The 25,826-nt window shown below is 43.6% G+C and overlaps 1 protein-coding gene across 6 annotated transcripts in view; it reads left to right on the forward strand.

The window, feature by feature from the left end:
* Nucleotides 1–25,826, forward strand: part of Nbas (neuroblastoma amplified sequence) — a 368,280-nt gene that overhangs the window by 298,618 nt on the left and 43,836 nt on the right. For 4 of the 6 annotated variants that reach the window (XM_006515215.2, XM_006515216.2, XM_006515217.2 and 1 more), the window contains exon 52: nucleotides 15,673–16,088. The exons of 1 other annotated variant lie outside the window; for it this stretch is intronic. In XM_006515215.2, the coding sequence (XP_006515278.2) occupies nucleotides 15,673–15,948 (276 nt within the window). In that variant the 3' untranslated portion in view covers nucleotides 15,949–16,088. Of the gene's footprint in view, nucleotides 1–15,672; nucleotides 16,094–25,826 lie in introns of those variants that run through there. One more of the 6 variants, NM_027706.1, reaches the window with a different exon arrangement.

A 25,826-nucleotide genomic window follows, 5' to 3' on the forward strand; every position in this document is an offset into this window, starting at 1 on the left:
CCTGGTTAGGATTCTATAGGTGAGTGTTGTTCTATGTCACACTCCTATTTGGGATTTCTTGGGGTGAATGTCGTCTCTGATTGTAAAAAGTATTTATCTCAGTGCATGTTTTAGAACTGCAAGTAGAGCAGGGACCACAAACTGTGTTCAACTGCAAGCACTATCAAAACCAGAAAGTAAGGGAGAACTAAATAGCACCAGTGACCTCCATAAGAAGGTCCTCTGAGCTTGTGAAGTGCTGCTCCATACTAAGACTCTACTTAAAACTGCTTTGTACACTGTGGGCAGTGTCTCTGGGACCATGAGGCTAAGACCAGCCTGCTGTGCCTATCAGCTTGAAACTAAAAGCCACAAGTCTGAACGCATTTCCCTCACTTACATGGAGACCCTTACACTTAGAAACTCTGTTATGAGACTCTACCCTACAGTGAGAGTGAATGTATTAGGACAGCCTGCCTGTGCCCCTAATATGCACATCATCAAAGGGTTAATATGCTCAGACATGGTACATGCTCCAAAAAGCTAAGATCTAATAGACTTTTTTTTATTATATATTTTTATTACGTATTTTGCTCAATTATATTTCCAATGCTATCCCAAAAGTCCCCCATACCCTCCCCCCCACTCACCTATCCACCTATTCCCACTTTTTGGCCCTGGCGTTCCCCTGTACTGGGGCATATAAAGTTTGCCTGACCGATGGGCCTCTCTTTCCATTGATGGCCGACTAGGCCATCTTTTGATACATATGCAGCTAGAGTCAAGAGCTCCGGGGTACTGGTTAGTTCATAATGTTGCTGCACCTACACGGTTGCAGATCCCTTTAGCTCCTTGGGTACTTACTCTAGCTCCTCCATTGGGGGCCCTGTGATCCATCCAATAGCTGACTGTGAGCATCCACTTATGGGTTTGCTAGGCCCCGGCCTAGTCTCACAAGAGACAGCTATATCAGGGTCCTTTCAGCAAAATCTTGCTAGTGTATGCAATAGTGTCATCGTTTGGAGGCTAATTATGGGATGGATCCCTGGATATGGCAGTCTCTAGATGGTCCATCATTTTCTCTCAGCTCCAAACTTTGTCTCTGTAACTCCTTCCATGTGTGATTGTTTCCAATTCTGAGAAAGGGCAAAGTGTCCACTCTTTGGTCTTCGTTCTTCTTCAGTTACATGTGTTTTGCAAATTGTATCTTATATCTTGCTATATTAAGTTTCTGGGCTAATATCCACTTATCAGTGAATACATACCATTTGAGTTCCTTTGTGATTGTGTTACCTCACTCAGGATGATGGCGTCCAGGTCCAACCATTTCCCTAGGAATTTCATAAATTCATTCTTTTTAATAGCTGAGTAGTACTCCATTGTGTAAATGTACCACATTTTTTGTATCCATTCCTCTGTTGAGGGGCATCTGGGTTCTTTCCAGCTTCTGGCTATTATAAATAAGGCTGCTATGAACATAGTGGAGCATCTTACCGGTTGGGACATCTTCTGGATATATGCTCAGGAGAGTTATTGCAGGATCCTCCAGTAGTACTATGTCCAATTTCCTGAGGAACCGCCAGACTGACTTCCAGAGTGGTTGTACAAGCTTGCAATCCCACCAACAATGAAGGAGTATTCCACTTTCTCCACATCCTGGCCAGCATCTGATGTCACCTGAATTTTTGATCTTAGCCATTCTGACTGGTGAGAGATAGAATCTCAGGGTTGTTTTGATTTGCATTTCTCTGATGATTAACGATGCTGAGCATTTTTTCAGGTACTTCTCAGCCATTCCGTATTCCTCAGGTGAGAATTCTTTGTTTAGCTCTGAGCCCCATTTTTTAATGGGGTTATTTGATTTTCTGGAGTCCACCTTCTTGAGTTCTTTATATATATTGGATATTAGTGCCCTATCTGATTTAGGATAGATAAAGATCCTTTCCCAATCTGTTGGTAGCCTTTTTGTCTTATTGATGGTATCTTTTGCCTTACAGAAGTTTTGCAGTTTCATGAGGTCCCATTTGTCAAATCTCCATCTTACAGCACAAGCCACTGCTGTTCTATTCAGGAATTTTTCCCCTGTGCCCATATCTTTGAGGCTTTTCCCCATTTTCTCCTCTATAAGTTTCAGTGTCTCTGGTTTTATGTGGAGTTCCTTGATCCACTTAGATTTGACCTTAGTACAAGGAGATAGGAATGGATCAATTCCCATTTCTACATGATAACCACCAGTTGTGCCAGCACCATTTGTTGAAAATGCTGTCTTTATTCCACTGGATGGTTTTAGTTCCCTTGTCGAAGATCAAGTGACCATAGTGTGTGGGTGCATTTCTGGGTCTTCAATTCTATTCCATTGGTCTACTTGTCTGTCACTATACCAGTACCATGCAGTTTTTAATCACAATTGCTCTGTAGTACAGCTTTAGGTCAGGCATGGTGATTCCACTAGAGGTTCTTTTATCCTTGAAAAGAGTTTTTTCTATCCTAGGTTTTTTTGTTATTCCAGATGAATTTGCAGATTGCTCTTTCTAATTTGTTGAAAAATTGAGTTGGAATTTTGATGGGGATTGCATTGAATCTGTAGATTGCTTTTGGCAAGATAGCCATTTTTACAATGTTGATCCTGCCAATCCATGAGCATGGGAGATCTTTCCATCTTCTGAGATCTTTAATTTCTTTCTTCAGAGACTTGAAGTTCTTATCATACAGATCTTTCACTTACTTAGTTAGAGTCATGCCAAGATATTTTATATTATTTGTGACTATTGAGAAGGGTGTTGTTTCCCTAATTTCTTTCTCAGACTGTTTATTCTTTGTGTAGAGAAAGGCCATTGACTTGTTTGAGTTAATTTTATATCCAGCTACTTCACCAAAGCTGTTTATCAGGTTTAGGAGTTCTCTGGTGGAATTTTTAGGTCACTTATATATACTATTATATCATCTGCAAAAAGTGATATTTTGACTTCCTCTTTTCCAATTTGTATCCCCTTGATCTCCTTTTGTTGTTGAATTGCTCTGGCTAGGACTTCAAGTACTATGTTGAATAGGTAGGGAGAAAGTGGGCAGCCTAGTCTAGTCCCTGATTTTAGTGAGATTGCTTCAAGCTTCTCACCATTTACTTTGATGTTGGCTACTGGTTTGCTGTAGATTGCTTTTATCATGTTTAGGTATGGGCCTTGAATTCCTGATCTTTCCAAGACTTTTATCATGAATGTGTGTTGGATCTTGTCAAATGCTTTCTCTGCATCTAATGAGATGATCATGTGGTTTTTGTCTTTGAGTTTTTTTATATAATGGATTACGTTGATGGATTTCCGTATATTAAACCATCCCTGCATCCCTGGAATAAAACATACTTGGTCAGGATGGATGATTGCTTTAATGTGTTCTTGGATTCGGTTAGCGAGAATTTTATTGAGTATTTTTGCATCTATATTCATAAGGGAAATTGGTCTGAAGTTCTCTATCTTTGTTGGATCTTTCTGTGGTTTAGGTATCAGAGTAATTGTGGCTTCATAGAATGAGTTGGGTAGAGTACCTTCTACTTCTATTTTGTGGAATAGTTTGTGCAGAACTGGAATTAGATCTTCCTTGAAGGTCTGATAGAACTCTGTGCTACACCCACCTGGTCTTGGGCTTTTTTTGGCTGGGAGACTATTAATTATCTGTCTAGAAATTTGTCCATTTAGTCCAGGTTTTCCAGTTTTGTTGAGTATAGCCTTTTGTAGAAGGAATTGATGGTGTTTTGGATTTCTTCAGGATCTGTTGTTATGTCTCCCTTTTCATTTCTGATTTTGTTAATTAGGATGCTTTCCCTGTGCCCCCTAGTGAGTCTAGCTAAGGGTTTATCTTGTTGATTTTCTCAAAGAACCAACTCCTCATTTGGTTAATTCTTTGAATAGTTCTTCTTGTTTCCACTTGGTTGATTTTTGCCCCTGAGTTTGATTATTTCCTGCTGTCTACTCCTCTTGGGTAAATTTGCTTCCTTTTTTTCTAGAGCATTTAGATGTGTTGTTAAGCTGGTAGTGTGTGCTGTCTCTAGTTTCTTTTTGGAGGCACTCAGAGCTATGAGTTTTCCTCTTAGAAATGCTTTCATTGTGTCCCTTAGGTTTGGGTGTGTTGTGGCTTCATTTTCATTAAACTCTAAAAAGTCTTTAATTTCTTTCTTTATTCCTTCCTTCACCAAGTTATCATTGAGAAGAGTGTTGTTCAGTTTCCACGTGAATGCTGGCTTTCTATTATTTATGTTGTTATTGAAGATCAGCCTTAGTCCATGGTGATCTGATAGGATGCATGGGACAATTTCAATATTTTTGTATCTGTTGAGGCCTGTTTTATGACCAATTATATGGTCAAGTTTGGAGAAGATCCCATGAGGTGCTGAGAAAAAGGTATATCGTATTGTTTTAGGATAAAATGTTCTGTAGATATCTGTTAAGTCCATTTGTTTCATAACTTCTATTAGGTTCACTGTGTCCCTGTTTAGTTTCTGTTTCCATGAACTGTCCACTGATAAAAGTGGTGTGTTGAAGTCTCCCACTATTATTGTGTGAGGTGCAATGTGTGCTTTGAGCTTTACTAAAGTGTCTTTAATGAATGTGGCTGCCCTTGCATTTGGATCATAGATAGTCAGAATTGAGAGTTCCTCTTGGAGGATTTTACCTTTGATGAGTATGAAGTGTCCCTCCTTGTCGTTTTTGATAACTTTGGGTTGGAAGTAAATTTTATTCGATATTAGAATGGCTACTCCAGCTTGTTTCTTCATACCATTTGCTTGGAAAATTGTTTTTCAGACTTTCACTCTGAGGTAGTGTCTATCTTTGTTCCCTTCGATGGGTTTCCTGTAAGCAGCAGAATGTTGGGTCCTGTTTGTGTAGCCAGTCTGTTAGTCTATGTCTTTTTATTGGGGAATTGAGTCCATTGATATTAAGAGATATTAAGGAAAAGTAATTGTTGCTTCCTTTTATTTTTGTTGTTAGAGTTGGCATTCTGTTCTTGTGGCTGTCTTCTTTTTGGTTTGTTGAGGGATTACTTTCTTTCTTTTTCTAGGGTCTGATTTCCGTCCTTGTATTGGTTTTTTTTCTGTTATTATCCTTTGAAGGGCTGGATTTGTGGAAAGATAATGTGTGAATTTGGTTTTGTCGTGGAATACTTTGGTTTCTCCATCTATGGTAACTGAGAGTTTGGCCGGGTATAGTAGCTTGGGCTGGCATTTGTGTTCTCATATTGTCTGTATAACATCTGTCCAGGCTCTTCTGGGTTTCATAGTCTCTGGTGAAAAGTCTGGTATAATTCTGATAGGCTTGCCTTTATATGTTACTTGACCTTTCTCCCTTACTGCTTTTAATATCCTCTCTTTATTTAGTGCATTTGTTGTTCTGATTATTATGTGTCAGGAGGAATTTCTTTTCTGGTCCAGTCTATTTGGAGTTCTGTAGGCTTCTTGTATGTTCATGGGCATGTCATTCTTAAGGTTTGGGAAGTTTTCTTCTATAATTTTGTTGAAGATATTTGCTGGCCCTTTAATTTGAAAATCTTTATTCTTATCTACTCTTATTATCCTTAGGTTTGGTCTTCTCATTGTATCCTGGATTTCCTGGATATTTTGAGTTAGGATCTTTTTGTGTTTTGTATTTTTTTTGATTGTTGTGCAGATGTTCTCTATGGAATCTTCTGCACCTGAGATTCTCTCTTCCATCTCTTGTATTCTGTTGCTGATGCTCGCATCTATGGTTCCAGATCTCTTTCCTAGGGTTTCTATCTCCAGCGTTGCCTCACTTTGGGTTTTCTTTATTGTGTCTACTTCCCTTTTTATGTCTTGGATGGTTTTATTCAATTCCATCACCTGTTTGGTCGTGTTTTCCTGCAATTCTTTAAGGAATTTTTGTTTCCTCTTTAAGGTCTTTTACCTGTTTAGCTGTGTTCTCCTGTATTTCTTTAAGTGAGTTATTAAAGGCCTTCCTGATGTCCTCTACCATCATCATGAGATATGCTTTTAAATCCGGATCTTGCTTTTCCGGGTGTGTTGGTGTGCCCAGGACTAGGTGGGGTGGGAGTGCTGCGTTCTGATGATGGTGAGTGGTCTTGATTTCTGTTAGTAGGATTCTTACGTTTCCCCTTCGCCATCTGGTAATCTCTGAAGCTAGTTATAGTTGTCTCTGGTTAGAGCTTGTTCCCCAGGTGACTCTGTTAGCCTCTATCAGCAGACCTGGGAGACTAGCTCTCTCCTTAGCTTCAGTGGTCAGAGTATTCTCTGCAGGTAAGCTCTCCTCTTGCAGGGAAGGTGCCCAGATATCTGGTGTTTGAACCTGCCTCCTGGCAGAAGTTGTGTTCCACTCACCAGAGGTCTTAAGATCCCATGGACGGTCCTGTGAGGACCTTGGGGGTGTTCAGAAACTCTGTGGGCAAAGAACCCCAGTGCTGGAGTGGACCGGAAGGGTCTTGTGCCCCTGATCAGGTTGGGTTATCTGTTTCCCTAGTTAATCCAGTCTCAGGTCCTGCAAGATTGGATTGAAGCAGACGCTGTGTTCCACTCACTAGAGGTCTTAGAATCCGGTGGGTGATCCTGTGTGGGTCCTTGCAGGTGTCAGGAGACTCCGCGGGCAAGGCACCCCGGTGCTGCAGTGGACCAGAAGGGACTTGTGCAAAGATCAGGCCGGGTTATCTGTTTCCCTAGTTAATGCAGTCTCCGGTCCTGCGCGATTGGATTGGAGCAGATGCTGTGTTCCACTCACCAGAGGTCTTAGGATCCCGTGGGGGATCCTGTGTGGGTCCTTGCGGGTATCTGGACGCAGGCAAGGCACCCCGATGCTGGAGTCGATCTAATAGACTTTATCACTTCAAACTTTTGAAGATTTTTTTTAAAGTAATTTAACTTTTACATTCATTGCAGGAACTAAACAGTAAGGTCTCTGATGCTTGTCACCCCGTTTTCATAAGGAAATGTCTGGTACAGCTGCAGTACCGACCAGGACTGGCATGGCCCACTGACCTTGTTTCATATTTCACCAGTTTTCCCCTTCTGTGTGTCTGGTTCTGCAGTGTTGGGGCAGGTAGATCTGTGAAAGAACTGCAAATTCAAACCATGGAGTCTCAATGACAAAGGCACTCATTGTGCCCTCTGTGGCCTCAGAAGCCTTAGCAACGCTCATCTGGTCTTCATCTCTGTAGATTTGACATTTTAAGAGGACTAAATAAATGAATATGCAATTCCCATAGCCTGTCATTGCTCTCTAACACTGGGAAAGGGCCATGTCATACATTCTCCAGAGAAGAGCATCAGGGGCTGTGCTGTGTCTCCTGGCCGGCTGTTTTTAAATAATCCATGGTTTTTGAGTGAGAACTCGAAAATCTGTGCTGCTTTTTTTGGTTCTTTCCCTTTAATGCTTTTTTGTCCATTAGGAAGGGCTAACATCAATAACTTTAGTTTTTCCCTTATTGGTTGTTGATAGTAGTTTCTGTTGACATTTTAAAAAAATAACATCTGGCGAAGGTATCCTCTGGTAGCAATTGGTCCACATAGTGTGCAGATCTGAGGAGAAACCCCACACTGGCTTGCTCGCAGTGTGGGTTATTTTGCTGTGCATTTTCAGATGCTGACAGCCTTACAGCTGCTTGCAGTTAAAGGGAGACACTTAAGTGCTGATGTGGAGACGGCTGCTTCTTTCGCCTCCACATCATGACCCACTGTTCCCTCTTAGCTTCTGGAATGGCAGGCCTCTGGTCTTTAGCACATGGCCTTATACAGAATGCCAGAAGCCTCTCCCCCAGGCAGGAAACAGAAAGTCTTTCCTGGGATGACACTGTAGATGAATAGTGAAAGGCCTTCATGCTAGTCTACTGAGTGATGTCTCTATCAGTCTCCAGGAAATTGAGAGCTCACTCCCATTGTGTCCCTTGCCAAGAATGTTCTTCCTTGGCATGCCTGAAGTTCATTTCTACTTTCTCCTCTGCTCAGGTCAGACTCTCTGAACTCATTTCAACAAAGTTAGCAAAGATGTATTTGACTACTTTTGAGAACTGAAATCGTCTTTATTTTTTAACATGTCTGGTGGCTCCTGTTCCTCACGGTGTCTTCCTCTTGTTGCTCCCAGCCCATATCAGCAGACTCCTAGTGTAAAGACTAAACCACATTTCAGACCTTACCAAGGGCCTCCCTCCTTTTACAGTGACTGTCTCTCTCAAGTCACACTTATTCTTAGGTGTGGAAGTAATCGTGTTCCCTAACTCCTCAAGAGCCCATCTTTGCTTACTAATCCTCTCCAAGTGCCTTCCACTTTCAAAGGTGAGAACACAGAGACACTGAGTCACAGAGCTAGTGAGCAGCCAGTCCTAACATTCAGTCATGCTGAGTCATGCTGAGTCATGCTGTCTTCTTGTTGTCCTTATCATCATCACCATCATCTGTAACTAAGGAAAATATAGTGTGTAAGCTACCTCCAAAGAAATGAGGCTGTGAAATTGCTATGAAGTGTGTAGTGTTAACACTGAGAAGGCTGGGAGCACAGCAGATGTTGACCCAGCCAGCTGGATTTTTCTTCCTAAGCTGTTCATCTACCCAGGCCAAGGCTGAGCATGGCTGGGGATGAGGCCTCTCCCTGCCACAGGGCATTGTGCCATTGTTAACCCCCTAAAAAAACTTGCACCCTTTGCTTTGTGCACATGGACCTTAGTCCTGCCTTTCAGTTGCTCAGAGTGCATTGGGACCTTCTTTCCACGGCAGCCTTTCGCAGGTCCAGCCAATCTGTTGCTTCCATCTTAGCTCTGAGACACCAGAACTGGGCAGGTCATCCTGTGACCAATATCTGAGCTTAAAAGTGCTCAGAAGGATCTATGTGGGTTGGCAAGCTTCATTAAAACCAAGGTGCCAACCTCTTTGTCCCTTCTAATTCCTCATTCTCCCTTAGCTTCTCCCTAGCTCAAGTCATGTACATGCTGGATTGCCCTTCAGTGTTGTCTTTACACCCCCACCTCAAGCTCACACACTCTCCTTCTTGTCTTGCTGCATTGTGATCACAAGTAGATTGGGGGAAGGGCTTCATGTCCTTTTCTATAGAGCCCTTCTTTGCTATTGATTTTCTAAGTGTATTCTAACCAGTTTAGATTAGAGTGGTCCAGTGACAGAAGTACCCGAGGGAAAACCTTCCTCCCTGGGATTAAACAGTGCTTCTGGCTTTGCTCTTTTGGTGAAGCTGTTTTTGCTCAGAAGTGTGGACATTTGTGTCAGTCTGAAGGTCACAGCCCTGTTGCTTCCCCATTGTCACCGGCTCTCTCCTGTGCAGCTGTCTGCAGTAGTACCTCAAGGGGCCTGGCTACTCCCTCCCATGCCAGAGAGCTGCCATTCCCCTTTATTTGAACCTGTTTGACTTCTGCTGTCGTAGGCAACTGTAACAGTAGTTGTTGTAGGCAGACATACTGAGCACCCGTGGACTCAACCTAATGCTGAGTGAGGAGTGAAGACATTTGCAGGATGCCTATAAAGATGAAATATGTCATCATCACTCTTTGTTTAAAAGAAGTGTCTCTAGGACAGGATGATTCCAAAACAGTGACCTGGAGCCCAAAGTCTAGCACCCACGTATGTTCACAGCCGTGACCAGGCTGGATTTTTCAAAGATCCTCTCCCTGTTTTGTTAGATCATAAGCCAGATGGTGTAGATAAAATGATTAGCTAATCTGCCCAAAGTAAACCCAGGGTCTACTGAGAAACTGGAATCAGGTGTCATGTTCAAGCAGAGTACAGACAGGTGTTTGTATTTTGTAGCCGCCTGTGGCCACATTAACTAGGTTCCTGAGAGGGAGGCTGGAGCTGTATGGGAGAGAACCGGGAGAGAAGTAAGGAGACCAAGACAGATTTCTGATCAAGGTCCCATGTTTACTAAGAGTTTGTGCTTATAAAGGGGGGAGGCCCATCCCCTGCCAGGCTTCTTGATGCTTTGTTGCTAAGTTGTTAGCAATAGTCTGTCAGAGCTTTTAGCATTAGGTTGCCAAGTCTACAGGTTGTCTGATATCTTGGGGATATCTCAGGAAGACAGGTTCAGTGTCTCAGCAGTAGGGTGGTCTTGGAGAAGAGCAGCAGCTGGTGACAGAACAATAAAGCCATCTAGGTCTGAAGGCTCCACCCCAGGTGGTTTCATTCTCAGTGGCAGCAAGGTCTGAATCAGCCTGCTTCAAGGCTGGGGGAGGCTGCAGTATTTGAAGTATGCATTTGTGTTACTCTTTTTCTTCAATTGTACATAAATATTTTAAATAACATTTTGAGTATAGGTATATGTGGAAAAGAGGCAAATGCCCCCCTAAAGTAAACAGTGGAATATTACTAAATGATTGTTAAACTCACAGAGATGAAACCCCATACACATTATGCTGTGCAATGCAGTTTACCTCATTACGGTAATTACTCTTAGCTTGATGTAGATCCGTAAAATAGAGGCTTTCATTCAGAGAGGGAAAATTACATCTTGTTGAAAAATGAAGTAAGTGGATAACTTTTTAATAGTTGGAAGATATTCTGTGTCTACATCTATACATTTCTCTCCCAAGATCTACAGAGTTGTATGTAGTGTCAAAAACTGATCACAGCATGAGCACACAGAAGAACATGCTTTTTGTCATGTGGTAAATATTTAGTTTTCCCTTCTAGAAAATGCTTTATTCCCACTTGTCTGCTATAACTGCAGCTAAATCGCACAGCAGGCATTGTACAAGGTACGTGAGAGATTGCATAGCTGTCAGACCTCATACAGAACGCTATTCGGATGTGAAAGTGGAGTTCAGAGAGGAATGCCCTTGTAAGGCCACACAGATGTTTAGCTACGGATCTGTCTCCAACCCGAAGGCCTGCCTCCTGTGTGTACCACCAGGCTAGATCTCACACTAATTCATTTTTAGTGGGAAATCCACCAACCCTTTTAGATGTGGCTTATGCTTCTATCAGACAGCCAAACTGAGATCCAGGAAAGCGCACTATTCTTCTGTTGAGCCTTTACCATGCCAATTAATCCATTAGCAAGGATATGTGATTTTTCCAAGGCTGGATTTCAAAATCAAAGTCAATTGGAGAATTTAGGGCTCATATTAGACATATTTCAAAGTCTGAAAATTACACAGAAATACTTTTTTGAGAATTTAGCTGGCTGGTAATGGTGTACACCTTTAATCCCAGCACTTGGAAAGCAGAGTCAGATGTATTTCTGTGAGCTGAAGGCCAGCCTGGTCTCCAGATAGAGTTCCAAAACAGCTAGCATTGTACTGGGAAACCCTGTCTTAGGGGCAGGGAGATATGTGCACACACACACACACAGAGAGAGAGAGAGAAAGAGAGAGAGAGAGAGAGGGAGAGAGAGAGAGAGAGAAGAGAGAGGGAGAGAGAACACTTAGAACTTAAATTTTAAAGCAGCTGAAGAAATTATAAGACAAAATGTATATTGCAGCAAAACCAGGCTTGGCATGGAAGTCACACAAAGAATCCCTTTAGCCTTTTCACCTCTAAACTTAGTCACACCCTCCCTGCCTGCAGACCTCAAGTGGAGAGTTTGTGTGCTGAAATTTTGGAAGGAGAGAAAGAGACACAGCATAGTTCAGCTCATAATGACTCAATATCATCTCTCCTAGAAATTTATAATGTATAAAATATTCAATAAAAGAAGATATGTGCATGAAAATCATTCATTGTAGTGTTTTGATACTCTCCAATTAAAACAGCTGAATTTTTATAGTAGAAGTTAAATAATGGTGACGTCTTTTCAATAGGCTATCTTGCAGCCACTAAGAATTTTAAGTATGGAAACCATAAAAACATTCTTAGACTTCTTAGTATTATGAAAAGACTGTCAGTTCACAGCACCTGGAAGTCATGATCTTGTGTGATCCAGGCTTGGAGGACTGATTTCTTCCCCCAAAGTGTTTCATTTCCTTTTTGCTTTCTAATTTCAGGACAAGGAAGTGGTTAGGATACATAACAGGGAAAAATAGAAACTACCCTCTGTGGTAGGCAGCACCAGATCATTAACACCTCCAACTAGAATCTTAGGGAGAAAAAAAAAAAAAAACAAGATAGCCAGGCAGTGGTGGCACACACCTTTAATCCCAGCACTTGGGAGGCAGAGGCAGGCAGGCAGATTTCTGAGTTTGAGGCCAGTCTGGTCTACAAAGTGAGTTCTAGGACAGCCAGGACTACACAGAGAAACCCTGTATTGAAAAACAAGCAAACAAACAAACAAACAAAAAAGCAAGAAAGATGAGAACCTGAGGCCTGACAAGTTGGCAAAGTGTGAGAATCCCATTCCTAGAGTGCTGCAGGCTATGCAGAGGAGAGCATGGCCATGAAGCACTGATAACAGGCACATGGGCCTGCAGAGAGGCTCAGCTTAAGGCCATGGCTGCTCATCTCCTTTCTGACTGGCACCCTTCTCCTTATAGTAATTGTTGGGACAGATCAGACCAAAGCTCTTTCTGTCTTCACTCTTACTATGCTAGGACACGTACACCACAGCACAGAGGTCAGGGTGCAGCTTTGGCGACCAACCAGGGATTAATTGAGGTCATCAGGTCTGGGAAGCAAGTCATTACCCCTCCTTTATTTGTTTGTTTGTTTATTTATTTATGCACAGTGGTATTGTGCTTGTCTGTCTGTCTGTATGAAGATGTTGGATCCCCTGGAACAGGAGTTGCAGACAGTTGTGAGCTGCCATGCCGGTGCTGGGTATTGAACCCAAGTCCTCTGCAAGAGCAGCCAGTGCTCTTAACCACTGAGCCATCTCATCAGCCCTTGTTTTCAACTTTTAAATATGGCCTTGAACTCACTATGAAGCCCAGGCTAGCATTGAGCATCAGATGTTTCTGCCTCACAGGAACTGGAATTACAGACTTGAGCGACCAAGCTCAGCTTTTGATTACTTTTTCATTTTGTATTTTGTTCCAGATGTGCACAGAATAATTATCTACACAGTAATTTCTTTGCAAATCACAATTTTGAAGCCATTCCTTGCAGCTACCAAAAGGCAGGCAGACATCACAGGAGGAAATGAAGTGAAGCAGTCCCCACCGCTGCCTAGCACTCAGTCTTGAAATGCAAGAACAGAATTTCCCCACGCCTTTTCCTACTCTCTGCTCATGATCAGTGCAACTCTTGGTCTTGACTCTGCCTTTTCCTGGGGGCATCTCAGTGGCAGACACTGCATGCTGCACACTTCTGCTCCTCCTGCCTGCTCCCTGTCAGGCTTGGGGCAGCTCCTGGAAAGTCTGGGCCCCACTCTCCAGAAGCAGATGTGATAGATGTTAGGCCTGAAGGAGCAGTGAGAGGACCCGCTTTGCCAGAGGAACTGTCTCTTCCTTTAGCTGAAACTATCTAGACTCCCCAGCCTTGACACTCAAGACAACTAACTCAGCAGTGCCTGGACTCAACCTTTTATCCAGAATTTTGTCAAACATTTGGCAGGGGCCTGGCTGTGCTCCTGAAGGATGAGGTAGAAAGCCTGTTTGAAAAATAAACCAGAAAAATGATAATTCATGTAACCCAGAGGCCATGTGATTGCACATGTACACAGTGTACAGTGAAACAGACTTATGGCCTGTGGGGCGATTCAGTCATTCACATCTTATTTCACAAACCTTGTGGTGCTCTAGCCTTATGGCCAGCCACTCTGAGCATGGAGGATACATTGGTAAATATACAATATGGAGTCTCCACCGTGGTGGGGCTGGTGTTCTGGAGGGAACTGAGAACACACAAGCTAATCAGAGAAGAGCCGCTAATACAGGCCCACCATGGAGTGCCCACATAATGCTCATCTCTTCCCTGAGGATGCTCCTGCCACAGCAGAGTCCTGTGGAAGCTGACAGCCCCTGCATGTGGTGGAGATGCAGGAACTCCTTGGAGCTCAGATTCATGCTTGACAAGTGTGAAAAGCAGGGATGGGCACTGGGCAGGGGGGGATGGAGTGGGATAGGAAACCATTCAGAGCTTATGGGCACATAGGTAGCCCTATCAGGGCACGATGGGAGCACTTGCCCTTATAAAGCAGGAGAGTCGGTTACTTACACTAGTTGCCTCTCCTATAGAGCATCTCCAAACGACATAAGCCCAAAGCCCAGTGGAAACCAACTAAGTATTTTTCTAGGTCAAAGGCGTATGTATAAGAATTTGAAAAATGAAAGTGTGATGGCTTGTACCTGTAACCCCAGCCCTCAAGAGGCTGAGACAGGAGGATTGCTGCAACTTCCAGTTTTAGGCCAGCTTGAGCTACATGTAAAAGACTCTGCCTCAAAACAAGTATGTGAAATAAGAAGCCAGAGAAAGAACGCTGAGGATGCAGAAATTCCTGGATAGCATCACCCAGTGCCCTGGGCATCGGGGATCGATTAACGTACTTGTACAGTTTATAAAGCTATGACAATGTTTACTGACATCAGCTCAGTTGGCCGCTTAACCAACCAATGTTGGTAGCACTGGGTATTGAAACAGACAAACTATAAAACCCTTGTGCTCTCCTTCCCCCTGCAACCCCATCAGCAGGAGAGGTAGACAAGTTATTGTAACATAACATATAGAGACCTGATCAGGTGTGTAGGGACCCTGGAGGGAGGAGCCATGAGCTTGGCTAACAGCTTTAGAAAAGGTCACCAAGGAAGTGCTGCTGGAGCTGATGATAGGCGGTTATGAACAATCCCGAAGCACTGTTGAAGGAAGCAGTACCTTACAGTATGCTTCTGGCTTTTAGTCCTCGTGCCAATGTAGGTCCTCCTCTTCAGTGCCTACTGTTCTTCCTGATAAACAGGCAACAAGAACATTCTGCACAGAGTTTGGGATATGGTTGATCTAAGTAACTAGTTCATTGACTTTGACGTGCCACATCATTTTTGAGGTCCATACAACCACACTTAAAACGTGTTGTGACAGGAAGAAGACACTTCCATGCAGGTGTCTCACGATGCCTGGTGGCAATGATGACTTCTGATATGCTATCCATATAAACTTGATTCCTTACAAGAAGGAATGATAATGCAGACCAGAAAAACATAAATGAATAAACAAAGTGGCAAAGCTGTGGAGAGCCATGTGTAGACTTGAAAGATGAGACCTGCGCCTCCATGGGCTTCAATGAAAACGGCTTCACAGTTCTGTCCATGTTCTCCTGCTTACTCTCAGCAGTCTAGGAAGAAAGGCTTGCATACTCTGAAAAGTGTTTTTTCATGTGGCTCTGCATTCCAGAGAGAACTGGGTCTAAAAAATCCATAGATGAAAAGACGGTTGAACGGTAAATGTGATTGGTAGGAGCTCGGACTTTGAAGTCAAGACTAATCTGAATCCAGACTTTAGCACTATGACTTACTACAACATTAAGCAAAGTGTCTTACACCTTAATTTTCTTACCATGAGACTGAGACATGAATGTGCCAGTTCTCCAGCCTGCACTGGAAGGCTCTGTAACTGCTGCTTCTGTAACATCAAACTCGGGGTGAGGCTCAAACATGGGCCTGCTACATTGTCTCCTTAGGCTGAAAAGAAGCCATGTCTGCTGTCCCATCGCTGACCTCCAGGATGCTCAGGTCCTCCTTGCACTGTTTGGAGCATGTCACAGGGTCTCATAAGCTAGACAGATGTGTGTGATATGGAAGGCCAACCCTGTAGAGGGCACAGGAGTTAGGAGAAAGAGCAATACCCACTCATGGCTTTCTTATTTCTTGAAGGTGAATGACTCCAATTGTGACCAGGAGCTGCTTTCCCTGCTGGTGGATGCCAGGCTGCTGGTGAAATGTGTCTCCACACCCTTCTACCCACATATTGTTGGTCACCTTGTGGCCAACAACCAACAAGGGCGCTGGAATATAGAGGAACTGGCTAGACACCTGCAGGAGGCCGGCCATGAAGTCGAAGCTGGCTCACTCCTCCTGGCTGTCCAGGGGACTCACCGGGTCTTCAGAACTTTCAGCATTGCCCTCAGTGCAGTGAGGCAGTGGGTGTGAGCACAACCACCCATGACCCTGCTCCTGGCTGGAGAGAGCATCAGACCCCAAAGCCATGCCCGAAGCAGCATTTGTAGCAATTAATTGTTCTCAGCATTTATAACAAGTCGGGAATAAAGGTATATATATATAAACTGCAACCGGATGCCCTTTGAGTACTTCCTTTCTCATACTGATGGCTTAGCATGCTCTGTTACTACTGTTGATGCTTTTTTACCTTTTCACGTTTTTCTTTTCTGAGTAGAACAGAGTTAACTGACTGTGAAGCTATACTTAAGAAAATTGGGAACAATGGCTCACTGTGAGAGATGTATCCAGTGTGATGTACCCAGTGGCTTGGCCACATGCCATAGGCAGAAGGACCAGTGGTCCTGTGTCCAAGGCTCAGAACAGTTCCTGTGGCCTTAAGTAGTCTCCCTCCACAAAGCTTGGCCCACTCATGAACATCACTGTTAAATTATGTAGCTAACAAAATTATTGAGTAATGTGTGAGGATGAGTGTGCAGCTCCATTGGGCACATAAGAGAGGCTTGAGAATATATGAATGTTGCTTGTAAACTGCAGCTAAATGACAAGTAACAACACATGGGGGTGCGAATCAGTTAGTATGATTGTCCACACAAACATATTAAGGCTGAGATATTCACATGTCTCTAAAGCCACCGAAGGGATGTTGCTCATGGTAAGAGAGGAGAACTCTCACAAGTAATACACTGGTGTTTGTTCCTCCTCCCCAAGCATATGGGCAAGGACCGAGCCTGTGGCCCAGTGCTCTGCCCGTGGCTTTCAAAAGAGTCTCTCTTAAACTTCACATCCTAGATCATGGGATGCGGAACAAACATACCAGAGCCATTGGCATCACCATACTGTGGCTTAAAGCTCCTCTGCCCCGCCACCAAGAAGTACTTTGGAGTGGAGGGAGTATATGGCAGGTAATCAATAGGTATAATCTATGTGTGGATGGGTTGACATTTTATAGATATTTTATCATGTAGAAATATATAAATGTGGGGTCATGGGATACTGATTCATGGGAAAATCAAAAGGGAACCTGGAATAATGACTGATGTGATATGTAAAGAAGCAACTGAGCTTTTGACCTGCCATAGATGAGCTATCCAGAGAATTTTTAGAACAGCAAGAGAGAACTTAGAGAACTGTCTCAAACAGAACAGAGAGAGAGGACAACCTGGAAGGCTGTCTTGAGCAGAGCATAGGCTGCCAGCTTGGACCCATGATTTGACTTCGAGTCCTTTGTTTCACTGCTCTCCAACACTCCTTTTCTCAGAACCCCTCTCCAAGCTGAGGCTGATCCTTGACCACTAATATGGGAAGAAATGGTTTATTTTAGCTCACAGTTTCAGATGACAGCCCATCACTGTGAAGCTGCTAGTCTCATCCAGCGTTGAGAGCAGAGGAGAATGAATGAATGCATGTTGTTATTCTGCTCCCTTTCTCTTCTTTACATCCCAAATCCAGAGAATGGTGATACTCACAGAGGGCTGGGTCTCCCCATATCATCAATCAATATAATTCATATAGTCCATGACAGGCCAATCTGGGCTAGACGACTTCATCAGGACTCTCTTCTGGGTGGTTCTAGTTTGTGTCAAGGTGACAATTACAAGTAACCATCACAAAGAAGCTGTGTCTTTGTTGCTTCAAACCATTTCCCACATCCAGTTTGCTCTCTGGTTTTCAGGGGAAGGTATGTGGTACCTGGCTTGAAAAATAATATCTGAGAGAAGTAAAAAAGTTCTATGGCTTACTCAAACCAAAGTCAAATTTGGGTTGTGGGATAAGATTGCTTTGTGTTGGGGTTTGGTTGATTGGTTGGTTGGTTTTAATCAGCTGCCTTCGGTCCCTGGGTCTGAATAGCAGTGTCCCTAGAGGAAAAGGACGAGTTAAGTTTTCCATCATTTTGAAAATTAGGTTTTACCTTTTTGCAGAGAAAACTCATTATAATAAACCTAGCAGGAAGGAATTCAACAGCAAGCTCGCCCTATCCTGTGGAGTGAGCGGTGGTTTCTATAGTTAACTCTAAATGCTGCAGCTCCACACTCATTTGGCTCCAGCAGCTGGGGATTCAGTCACTCTCCTTAATAACTCAGAGTCATTAAAAACTGAAGATGGCTTATACAATGGGAAATAGACTTAGGCCTATTCCAGAGCTTGGCAGGAAGAAAAAGCTTCTATTTTCAAGTACCTGCGCTGTGGAGCTGACAGGCTGGTTTTCAACTCTGATGAATCCAGCCCTCTAAGGAATGAGACCAGCCATGCACACTCAAGAGCACTAGAGTGTTACCTGCACACAGCTGCAAATCCAGGCACACACACACCGCACAGCTGCTGGGGAAATGGGTGCTGGTGCTGGTTTTGGACTCCTGGGCACGAACACTCCCAAGCTCTGAAAGGATGCCTGCAGGTTTGCAGATCTATTGCAGAAACCAGAGGCTTCATAATGTAAGCAGGCAAGAGAAAAAAGAGCTGTGTGGTTTGATGCTTATAAATGCTGGAAATAGAAGTTAGCCTAATGCTAAAAAGAACGGAGGAAAGAACCAATGGCAACTCCAATCCTGCTCTGGCCAAGCCTTACACTGTTGGTATAGGAACTGACACTATTTTTGCAAGCAGCATACAAGTTGCTGAGAGCACACAGTACACCAGAGTCAGGCCTGGAGATCTGAAGCCAACGTGGCTAATTTATGACCTTAGGCACCTTCTCTAATTGGGCTTCTCCGGTGTCTACCATACCTCCTCATTGTAAGCCACAAGCTTGTTTACAGGGAGAGGGGAGGAAGAGAATGATGGGAAGGGAGAAGAGCCTCCACAGGAAGGTAGACCCAGGCCTTGACCATGCTCAGTTCACATGGGGAGGCCAGAAGGAAACTAAGGTCCCAAGGAAGCACCCTGATTCCTCCCTGTCTTTTCTTTCTCTGGACACATGAATCATGAACCTCTCCGCACCAGAACTGAGCTGAGGCAGCAGTCAGAACCCTGTTCTTCCAGAAGACATTCATTCAGTTTGCAAACCAGGAGACTTAGGCCAGACCTTCCTACTGTATCAAGGTCTGCTGTCTTCTGCGTAAGCTGCCAGCCACAGTTTGATAGCACAGGTCCTGTGTATACTCCACAAACTCAGCTTCTCTCTTGGGAAAGGGATTGAGCTGCACTGTATTCTTGATGTTTCTATCCACACTCAGCTGCATCTGTAAGAGCCTCACTTCCTTCTCCTCCTTTTATCATTAGTCCTACTGTTTGCAACTGACCTGTGTCAGGAGATGGGGAGGGCTCTGCTCCTGGGCACTCAATAAATTTGCTTGAGCTCATTTCTTTTATACTACCGTGTCTAGAAAACTGTCCTAGCAACAAAACAACGTAAAGTATGGCATTTTCATTTCCCACATATGTGTGCAGAGTCTCTTTAAATTTTATTTGTGTGTGTGTGTTTGTGTGTGAGTGTGTGTTTGTGTGTGTGTGTGTGTGTGTGTGTGTGTGTGTGTGTAAGCCACAGTCAGGAGACAAGTTGAAGAAGTTGTTTTTTTCTCCTTCCATCATGTGAGTCCTGGGGTCATCAAGTTTGATGATATATACACAGTTACCTGTTCAGCCATCTCACTGGCCCCTTGTGCATAGTCTCTTCTATCAGTTATTATCTACAAGCTACTCCAGAAAGGAAAGGACCATCCTCCCTCTGAATGAGAAAGCCAACACAGGAGTATATTAACTTGCTCCAAACTTCAAGATGGAGGTAGGATTTGAATGGGTGTCAGTCTGACTCTACAGCCTTGCTTTTACACAGCTCCATGCTCCTTGAGAATTCTAGCTTCGTGTGCCCAGGTAGGAATCGCCATACTTGTGTACTTTGAGAAAGGGAGATACCATAGCCAATGACACAAGCAGTGCTTCCTTGCCTAAAGCAATTCATTCAAATGGGTCTCCAGACCTGTTAGGCAAAAGTAAAGTTCTTTGAATCCATTCACATCCACTTTTTGTGAAAGTAGAAGTTTTCTCACTCTCGCTTAGAAAAGGGACATTCCCATTTAGGGAAAAATATGCAAAATCCACATGATCTTACACAGCTGGCCATCAGTGTGCCACAGTTTAACCTTCCCAGACTCTGGAGAGAAGGTGGGAGGATCTGGGCTTCCTATTGGGAAGGAGATGTATGATGCAGAACACTTCAAGGTCACCTGGCCCACTTTCCTGCTCTCCTCTGCCAAGACGCTGTCCCACAGGGTGTTCTGCTAAGCATTGTCTCAGAGCAGTTTCTTCCTGAGACAGGGCTCTAAGAAATCTCCCATGTTCTCCGGTGACCCCTAGCCTGTCCACTGTGTGCCAGGCATATCCCTTTGCTTCAGTGTCACAGAGCCCTCCCCTCTCACCTCGGGCTTGTCTCCCATGGAATATTGTGCTGTCTCCAGGATGCTCCTCCCCCGTCTCTAGTGTGCAAACAGTAGTTCCTATGCGTGGCTCCTATGCCTACCTGAATCCCACTCTTTCCTGCCTGGCTCCTCAACACCCATCCAGGTGCCTCTCTTCATACCCATATGATGTGGGTATCTTTATTGCGGACATCTTCTTTGACATCCATAAACTCGAAGGCCTTTCGTGGCTGCCTTGTCCGATGCTCTGAAGCATGATAGTAAAAACATTCCCCATGCTCGGGTTAGGAGATGCTCTGTGTAATATGAAAATCCTATCTATGTAATCCTCATAGTAACTCTATTGTATATTATTTTTCATGTATTTTATGGAGCATTGTGAAATTCATGGGGATCAAACAGTGTTCCTAAATCATAGTCATCAATCAGCAGAACTGAATCGTAGCATCTTGTCTTCGGAGCCTCTTCTGTAGTTCTGTGTTCCAAGCAGTGGGTATGTATGCACATGTGTATGTGTGCATGTGCATGTATGTTTGTATGAGTGTGTGTTTCAACATCTTAACTATTTTAAGCATATAGTGCAGTAGGTTAAAGTCTGTTTACTTTGTGCAACCCATCTCAGAACATTCCTGCCTTGCAGAACGGAACATTTCTACCCATTAAACAGCTTCCCATTTCATCCTCCCCCACTTGAGCTGACCACCCCTCTATCTTTAGGCTCTGGAATTAGCCTATACTGGCCTGTTATGTAAGTGAACACATACAGTATTTGTCCATTATTTTTAACTTCACTTACTTAATTCAGTGCCTTCAAGGTCCATAATGTGGTAGCTTGAGTCAGAATTCCTTTCCTTCTTAAAACTGACTGTCATTCCACTAGACCTTTATTTCAGCATCAATGGGCAAGGCCAAAACATCTTGCTCCTTACCATCTTATTCCAGAGCACAAGTTTGTTCAAGGGTAAGCTCTGCAAGGAGAGAGCTTCTGGGCTCTAGACAACAGGTCCCCATTGAAACCGAGCTTCTGGGCTCTAGACAACAGGTCCCCACTGAAGCCAAGCTTCTGGGCTCTAGACAACAGGTCCCTGTGGACGCCGTGAGAGGCCTTGGGAGAGAGCTGGGCTGATGACCTCTCAGGTGTCCCCACTTTGATCCAGAATCCCTGAGAGCAGGAATCTGCCACCCGGCAGCCGCTCTAGTTGAAATACCCTTCACAGAGTCTTCAAAGCAACCCTGTGTTTCAATAGGAAAAACCTAGCCCTGACCCACAGGCCCATTCCAAGCTGGGGACTAAAGGATTAGAAAGGAGTGAGATGTCAATGTATAAGCAGATGAGTGAAGAAACTGGGGTGGCTGGGACTTGAGCACCAAGCGGGCATCCTCCCTGCTTTTGTGAGCCCACTGAAACCATCATGGCTGTTGCCTCAATGGGACATTTGGTGTTTGCCCCACCATAAGAAGAAAAATATATTTCCAGAAGGAGGTGTTTATTGTATTTTTAAAATCAGAGATGATTGTATGTTGAATTATATCCAGTGTACTTACAATTAAGAGCATGTTAGTTTTCTTTTTGAGAAATTAAAGGGATGAATTAAATTTAAAACTCCCCTAGTAGTACAAATATGCCCCACCATCTCAAATTCTTCCATTTCTCAAATAAGTTGTAGGAGGCTTTAAATACACCACTGGATACAGTCATGGGGTTTTATTTAAAACTCTCACATATTTTCATGACAGCTAAGACTGTCTTGGAGTAACTGTGCATATCTCTTTAAGTTCTGAAATTTTAGGTTAGCTGAGTCTATCTTCTAATGTAAAAAGCATTTTCCAGTGCCTTAAATTAGCTCATCTACTGAGAGTATTCCCTGGAGAAAACTTTGAAAGAACGATTTCCCAGCTAGATGCCATATCCTTCTGGGGAGAAATCTTTGATAATATTGTCACTTGATTTCATGGTGATTGCTATGTGCAAATTTTTAAAATGTTTTTTAAGTTGTGTGTGTGTGTTTATATGTATATGTATATGTTTGTGAGTTTGTGCAAATGGCAATAGTGTCTTTAGGGGCTGGAAGAAGGCATCATCGATGCTCTGCAGATAGAGTTACAGGAGGTTGTGAATCATTGTTGTGAATGTCGCAGGCATTGCATTCAGCTCCTCTACAAAAGCAGCTCACAGCCTTAAACACTGACTCCTCTCTCCAGAATTCATTCTCTGATTCTTCACTCAACTGGGATAATCCATATTTTTCTTAAGAATCACCCACTTGTTGTAGTTAAATAAAAGTATTGAATCATAAAATGGTATTTGTGCATATTTATGCTTTACCTTCTATATGTTGGGGATTATTGATCTTTGTTACTTTTTCTGTTGCTGATAAGGTACTCTAACAGGAGGAACAAGGAAGGGTTCCTTGGGCTTAAGGTTCTATGATGCAGTCCATCAAGGGGAGTGTCTTAGTTAAGGTTTTATTGCAGTAAAAAGACACCATGACCACAGCAACTCTTGTAAAGAAAACCATTTAATTAGGGCTGGCTCACAGTTCAGAGGCTTCAAGTCCATTATTATCATGGCAGGAAGTATGGTGGCATCCAGGCAGGTGTGCTGTAGAAGGAGCTGACAGTTCCACAGCTGGATCCCCAGGCAGCAGGGAAAGACTAAGCCACTGGCCTAACTTAAGCATCTGGGACCTCGAAGCCCATCCTCACAATTCCTCCAACAAGGCCACATCTACTCCATCAAGGCCACACCACCAAATAGTGCCTTGCCCTATTAGCCTGTGTGTGTGTGTGTGTGTGTGTGTGTGTGTGTGTGTGTGTGTGTGTGTGTGTGTATGGGGGGCATTTTCTTTCAAACCACCACAAGGAAGAAGGCATGGTGGTGGACAGGAGGCAGCCTGTCACACTGTAACCACAGTCAGGAAGCCTCTGCAGAGAGCTGCCTTTCTCCTTTTCATCCAGTCCTTCACATTGTAGCACCCAGCCCACATTGAGAGTCGATCTTCCTCCCTCAACTAATTGAGAAAACCCTCCACAGGCATGTCCAAAGGCACACTTTCTATATAATTTTAGGTCCGGTCAAGCTAAGAATCAATGTTAACCATCACAATAGCATATATTTCCATTGCTAGTTTTGTGTATTTTAGGTGACCTGAGAGGTCTGTCACCTGGTTTTTGTTTGTTTGTTAGTTCATTGTTATTATTGGCAGTTGGAAGGTCACCTCCCTGTTGTTCGATGCTTTGATTTCTCAGCGCTCCCTTCTTACTCAGCTCTAAAGCCGCAGCTGCAGGCTTAGTGAAAATTTCAATAGGACTTTACTTTTGGGATAAACTTCAATTCTGTTATCAGCCTCTGTTTCTGCTGTTTTCCTGTGTGTCTGGGAAAGCCTTCAGTGACCCAATATCACTGAAGGATCCTTTCACCTCAGCCCTGTTTTCAGAGTCAAAAGAAGCAGTGTTTTTCTGCCCCGATGCTTGGTCGTATCCTGGAGAGTGCCCGGTCTTCAGTACAGCCTGAAGTCTCGTTCCATCTGCTCTAAAAAGAACCATAATCATCAAAGTCTGCGGGTGGTGCTCATCCCACTTTAGGTTGTAAGGGAAGACATTCCATCATTATGTCCTCTGAGTATTATATGAGTACCTGGGCTGGACTGGGGGTTCTTTTCTATGAACCCCAAAGTGTTGTCTCATTTACTTCTTATAATGACCCTACCAGGTAAGTGTTATTTGAGTTCTCAGTCTGCAGAGGAGGAAGCTCCCATACAGTGGGCTAAGCCTCTGCTCCCACTCTATATTCCCAGAGGTGGTGAACACAACATATGTTTTAAGATCTAATAAGACCCCATTCTCACCACACCTGGGCTTACCTCCCTCCCTACTTTTTAAAAAAAATTATCCTTTATGCAAATCAAAACAACCCTGAGATTCCATCTCACACCAGTCAGAATGGCTAAGATCAAAAATTCAGGTGACAGCAGATGCTGGTGAGCATGTGGAGAAAGAGGAACACTCCTCCATTGTTGGTGGGATTGCAAGCTTGTACAACCACTTTGGAAATCAGTTTGGCAGTTCCTCAGAAAATTGGACATAGTACTACTGGAGGATCCCGCAATACCTCTCCTGGGCATATATCCAGAAGATGTCCCAACTGGTAAGAAGGACACATGCTCCACTATGTTCATAGCAGCCTTATTTATAATAGCCAGAAGCTGGAAAGAACCCAGATGCCCCTCAACAGAGGAATGGATACAAAAAATGTGATACATTTACACAATGGAGTACTACTCAGCTATTAAAAAGAATGAATTTATGAAATTCCTAGGCAAATGGATGGACCTGGAGGGCATCATCCTGAGTGAGGTAACCCAATCACAAAAGAACTCAAATGATATGTACTCACTGATAAGTGGATATTAGCCCAGAAACTTAGTATAGTGAGATATAAGATACAATTTGCAAAACACATGAAACTGAAGAAGAACGAAGACCAAAGTGTGGACACTTTGCCCCTTCTTAGAATTGGAAACAATCACCCATGGAAGGAGTTACAGAGACAAAGTTTGGAGCTGAGACAAAAGGATGGACCATCTAGAGACTGCCATATCCAGAGATCCATCCCATAATTAGCCTCCAAACGATGACACCATTGCATACACTAGCAAGATTTTGCTGAAAGGACCCTGATATAGCTGTCTCTTGTGAGACTAGTCCGGGGCCTAGCAAACACATAAGTAGATGCTCACAGTCAGCTATTGGATGGAGCACAGGGCCCCCAATGGAGGAGCTAGAGAAAGTATCCAAGGAGCTAAAGAGATCTGCAACCCTGTAGGTGCAACAACATTATGAACTAACCAGTACCCCGGAGCTCTTGACTCTAGCTGCATATGTATCAAAAAATGGCCTAGTAGGTCATCACTGGAAAGAGAGGCCCATTGGACACACAAACTTTATATCCCCCAGTACAGGGGAATGCCAGGGCCAAAAATATGGGAATGGGTGGGTAGGGAAGTGGGGGGGGGGAGGGTATGGGGAACTTTTGGGATAGCATTCTAAATGTAATTGAGGAAAATACGTAATAATAAAAAATATTAAAAAAATAAAACCACAAGAACAAAAGAAAGGTAGATTCCTTAAGAAAAAGGGGTGGTAATTTACCTTGAAAGCTTGGGCAATGGCAGAAATGTGCATTGCAAAGACAGGCTAGGCTAGGAAGGGGCCATTCTCTACACTGGTAACCAAGCACAGAAGAGCAGGGCCAAGAGGACTGGGTCAGTGAGCTCAGATGCTATCTTGTTTCTCTTTTGCCCCGGGTACCAGCTAGATCTGCATTTCTCTGCTGCTGGGTCAGGCTCCTTCCTGCAGATGACCTTCTCTGCATGGGTGGAAGCCTGAAGCTCATTGTCATACTTCAATCACCAAGGAAGAAACAGTGCCTCTCTGCCACCTCCTCAGGTAAACAGAGGATCTCAGGCCAGTTCTAAATGGGGTTCAGGCTGT

The sequence above is a fragment of the Mus musculus genome, chromosome 12, assembly GCF_000001635.26.
Source record: "Mus musculus strain C57BL/6J chromosome 12, GRCm38.p6 C57BL/6J".
Taxonomy (NCBI): Eukaryota; Metazoa; Chordata; class Mammalia; order Rodentia; family Muridae; genus Mus; species Mus musculus.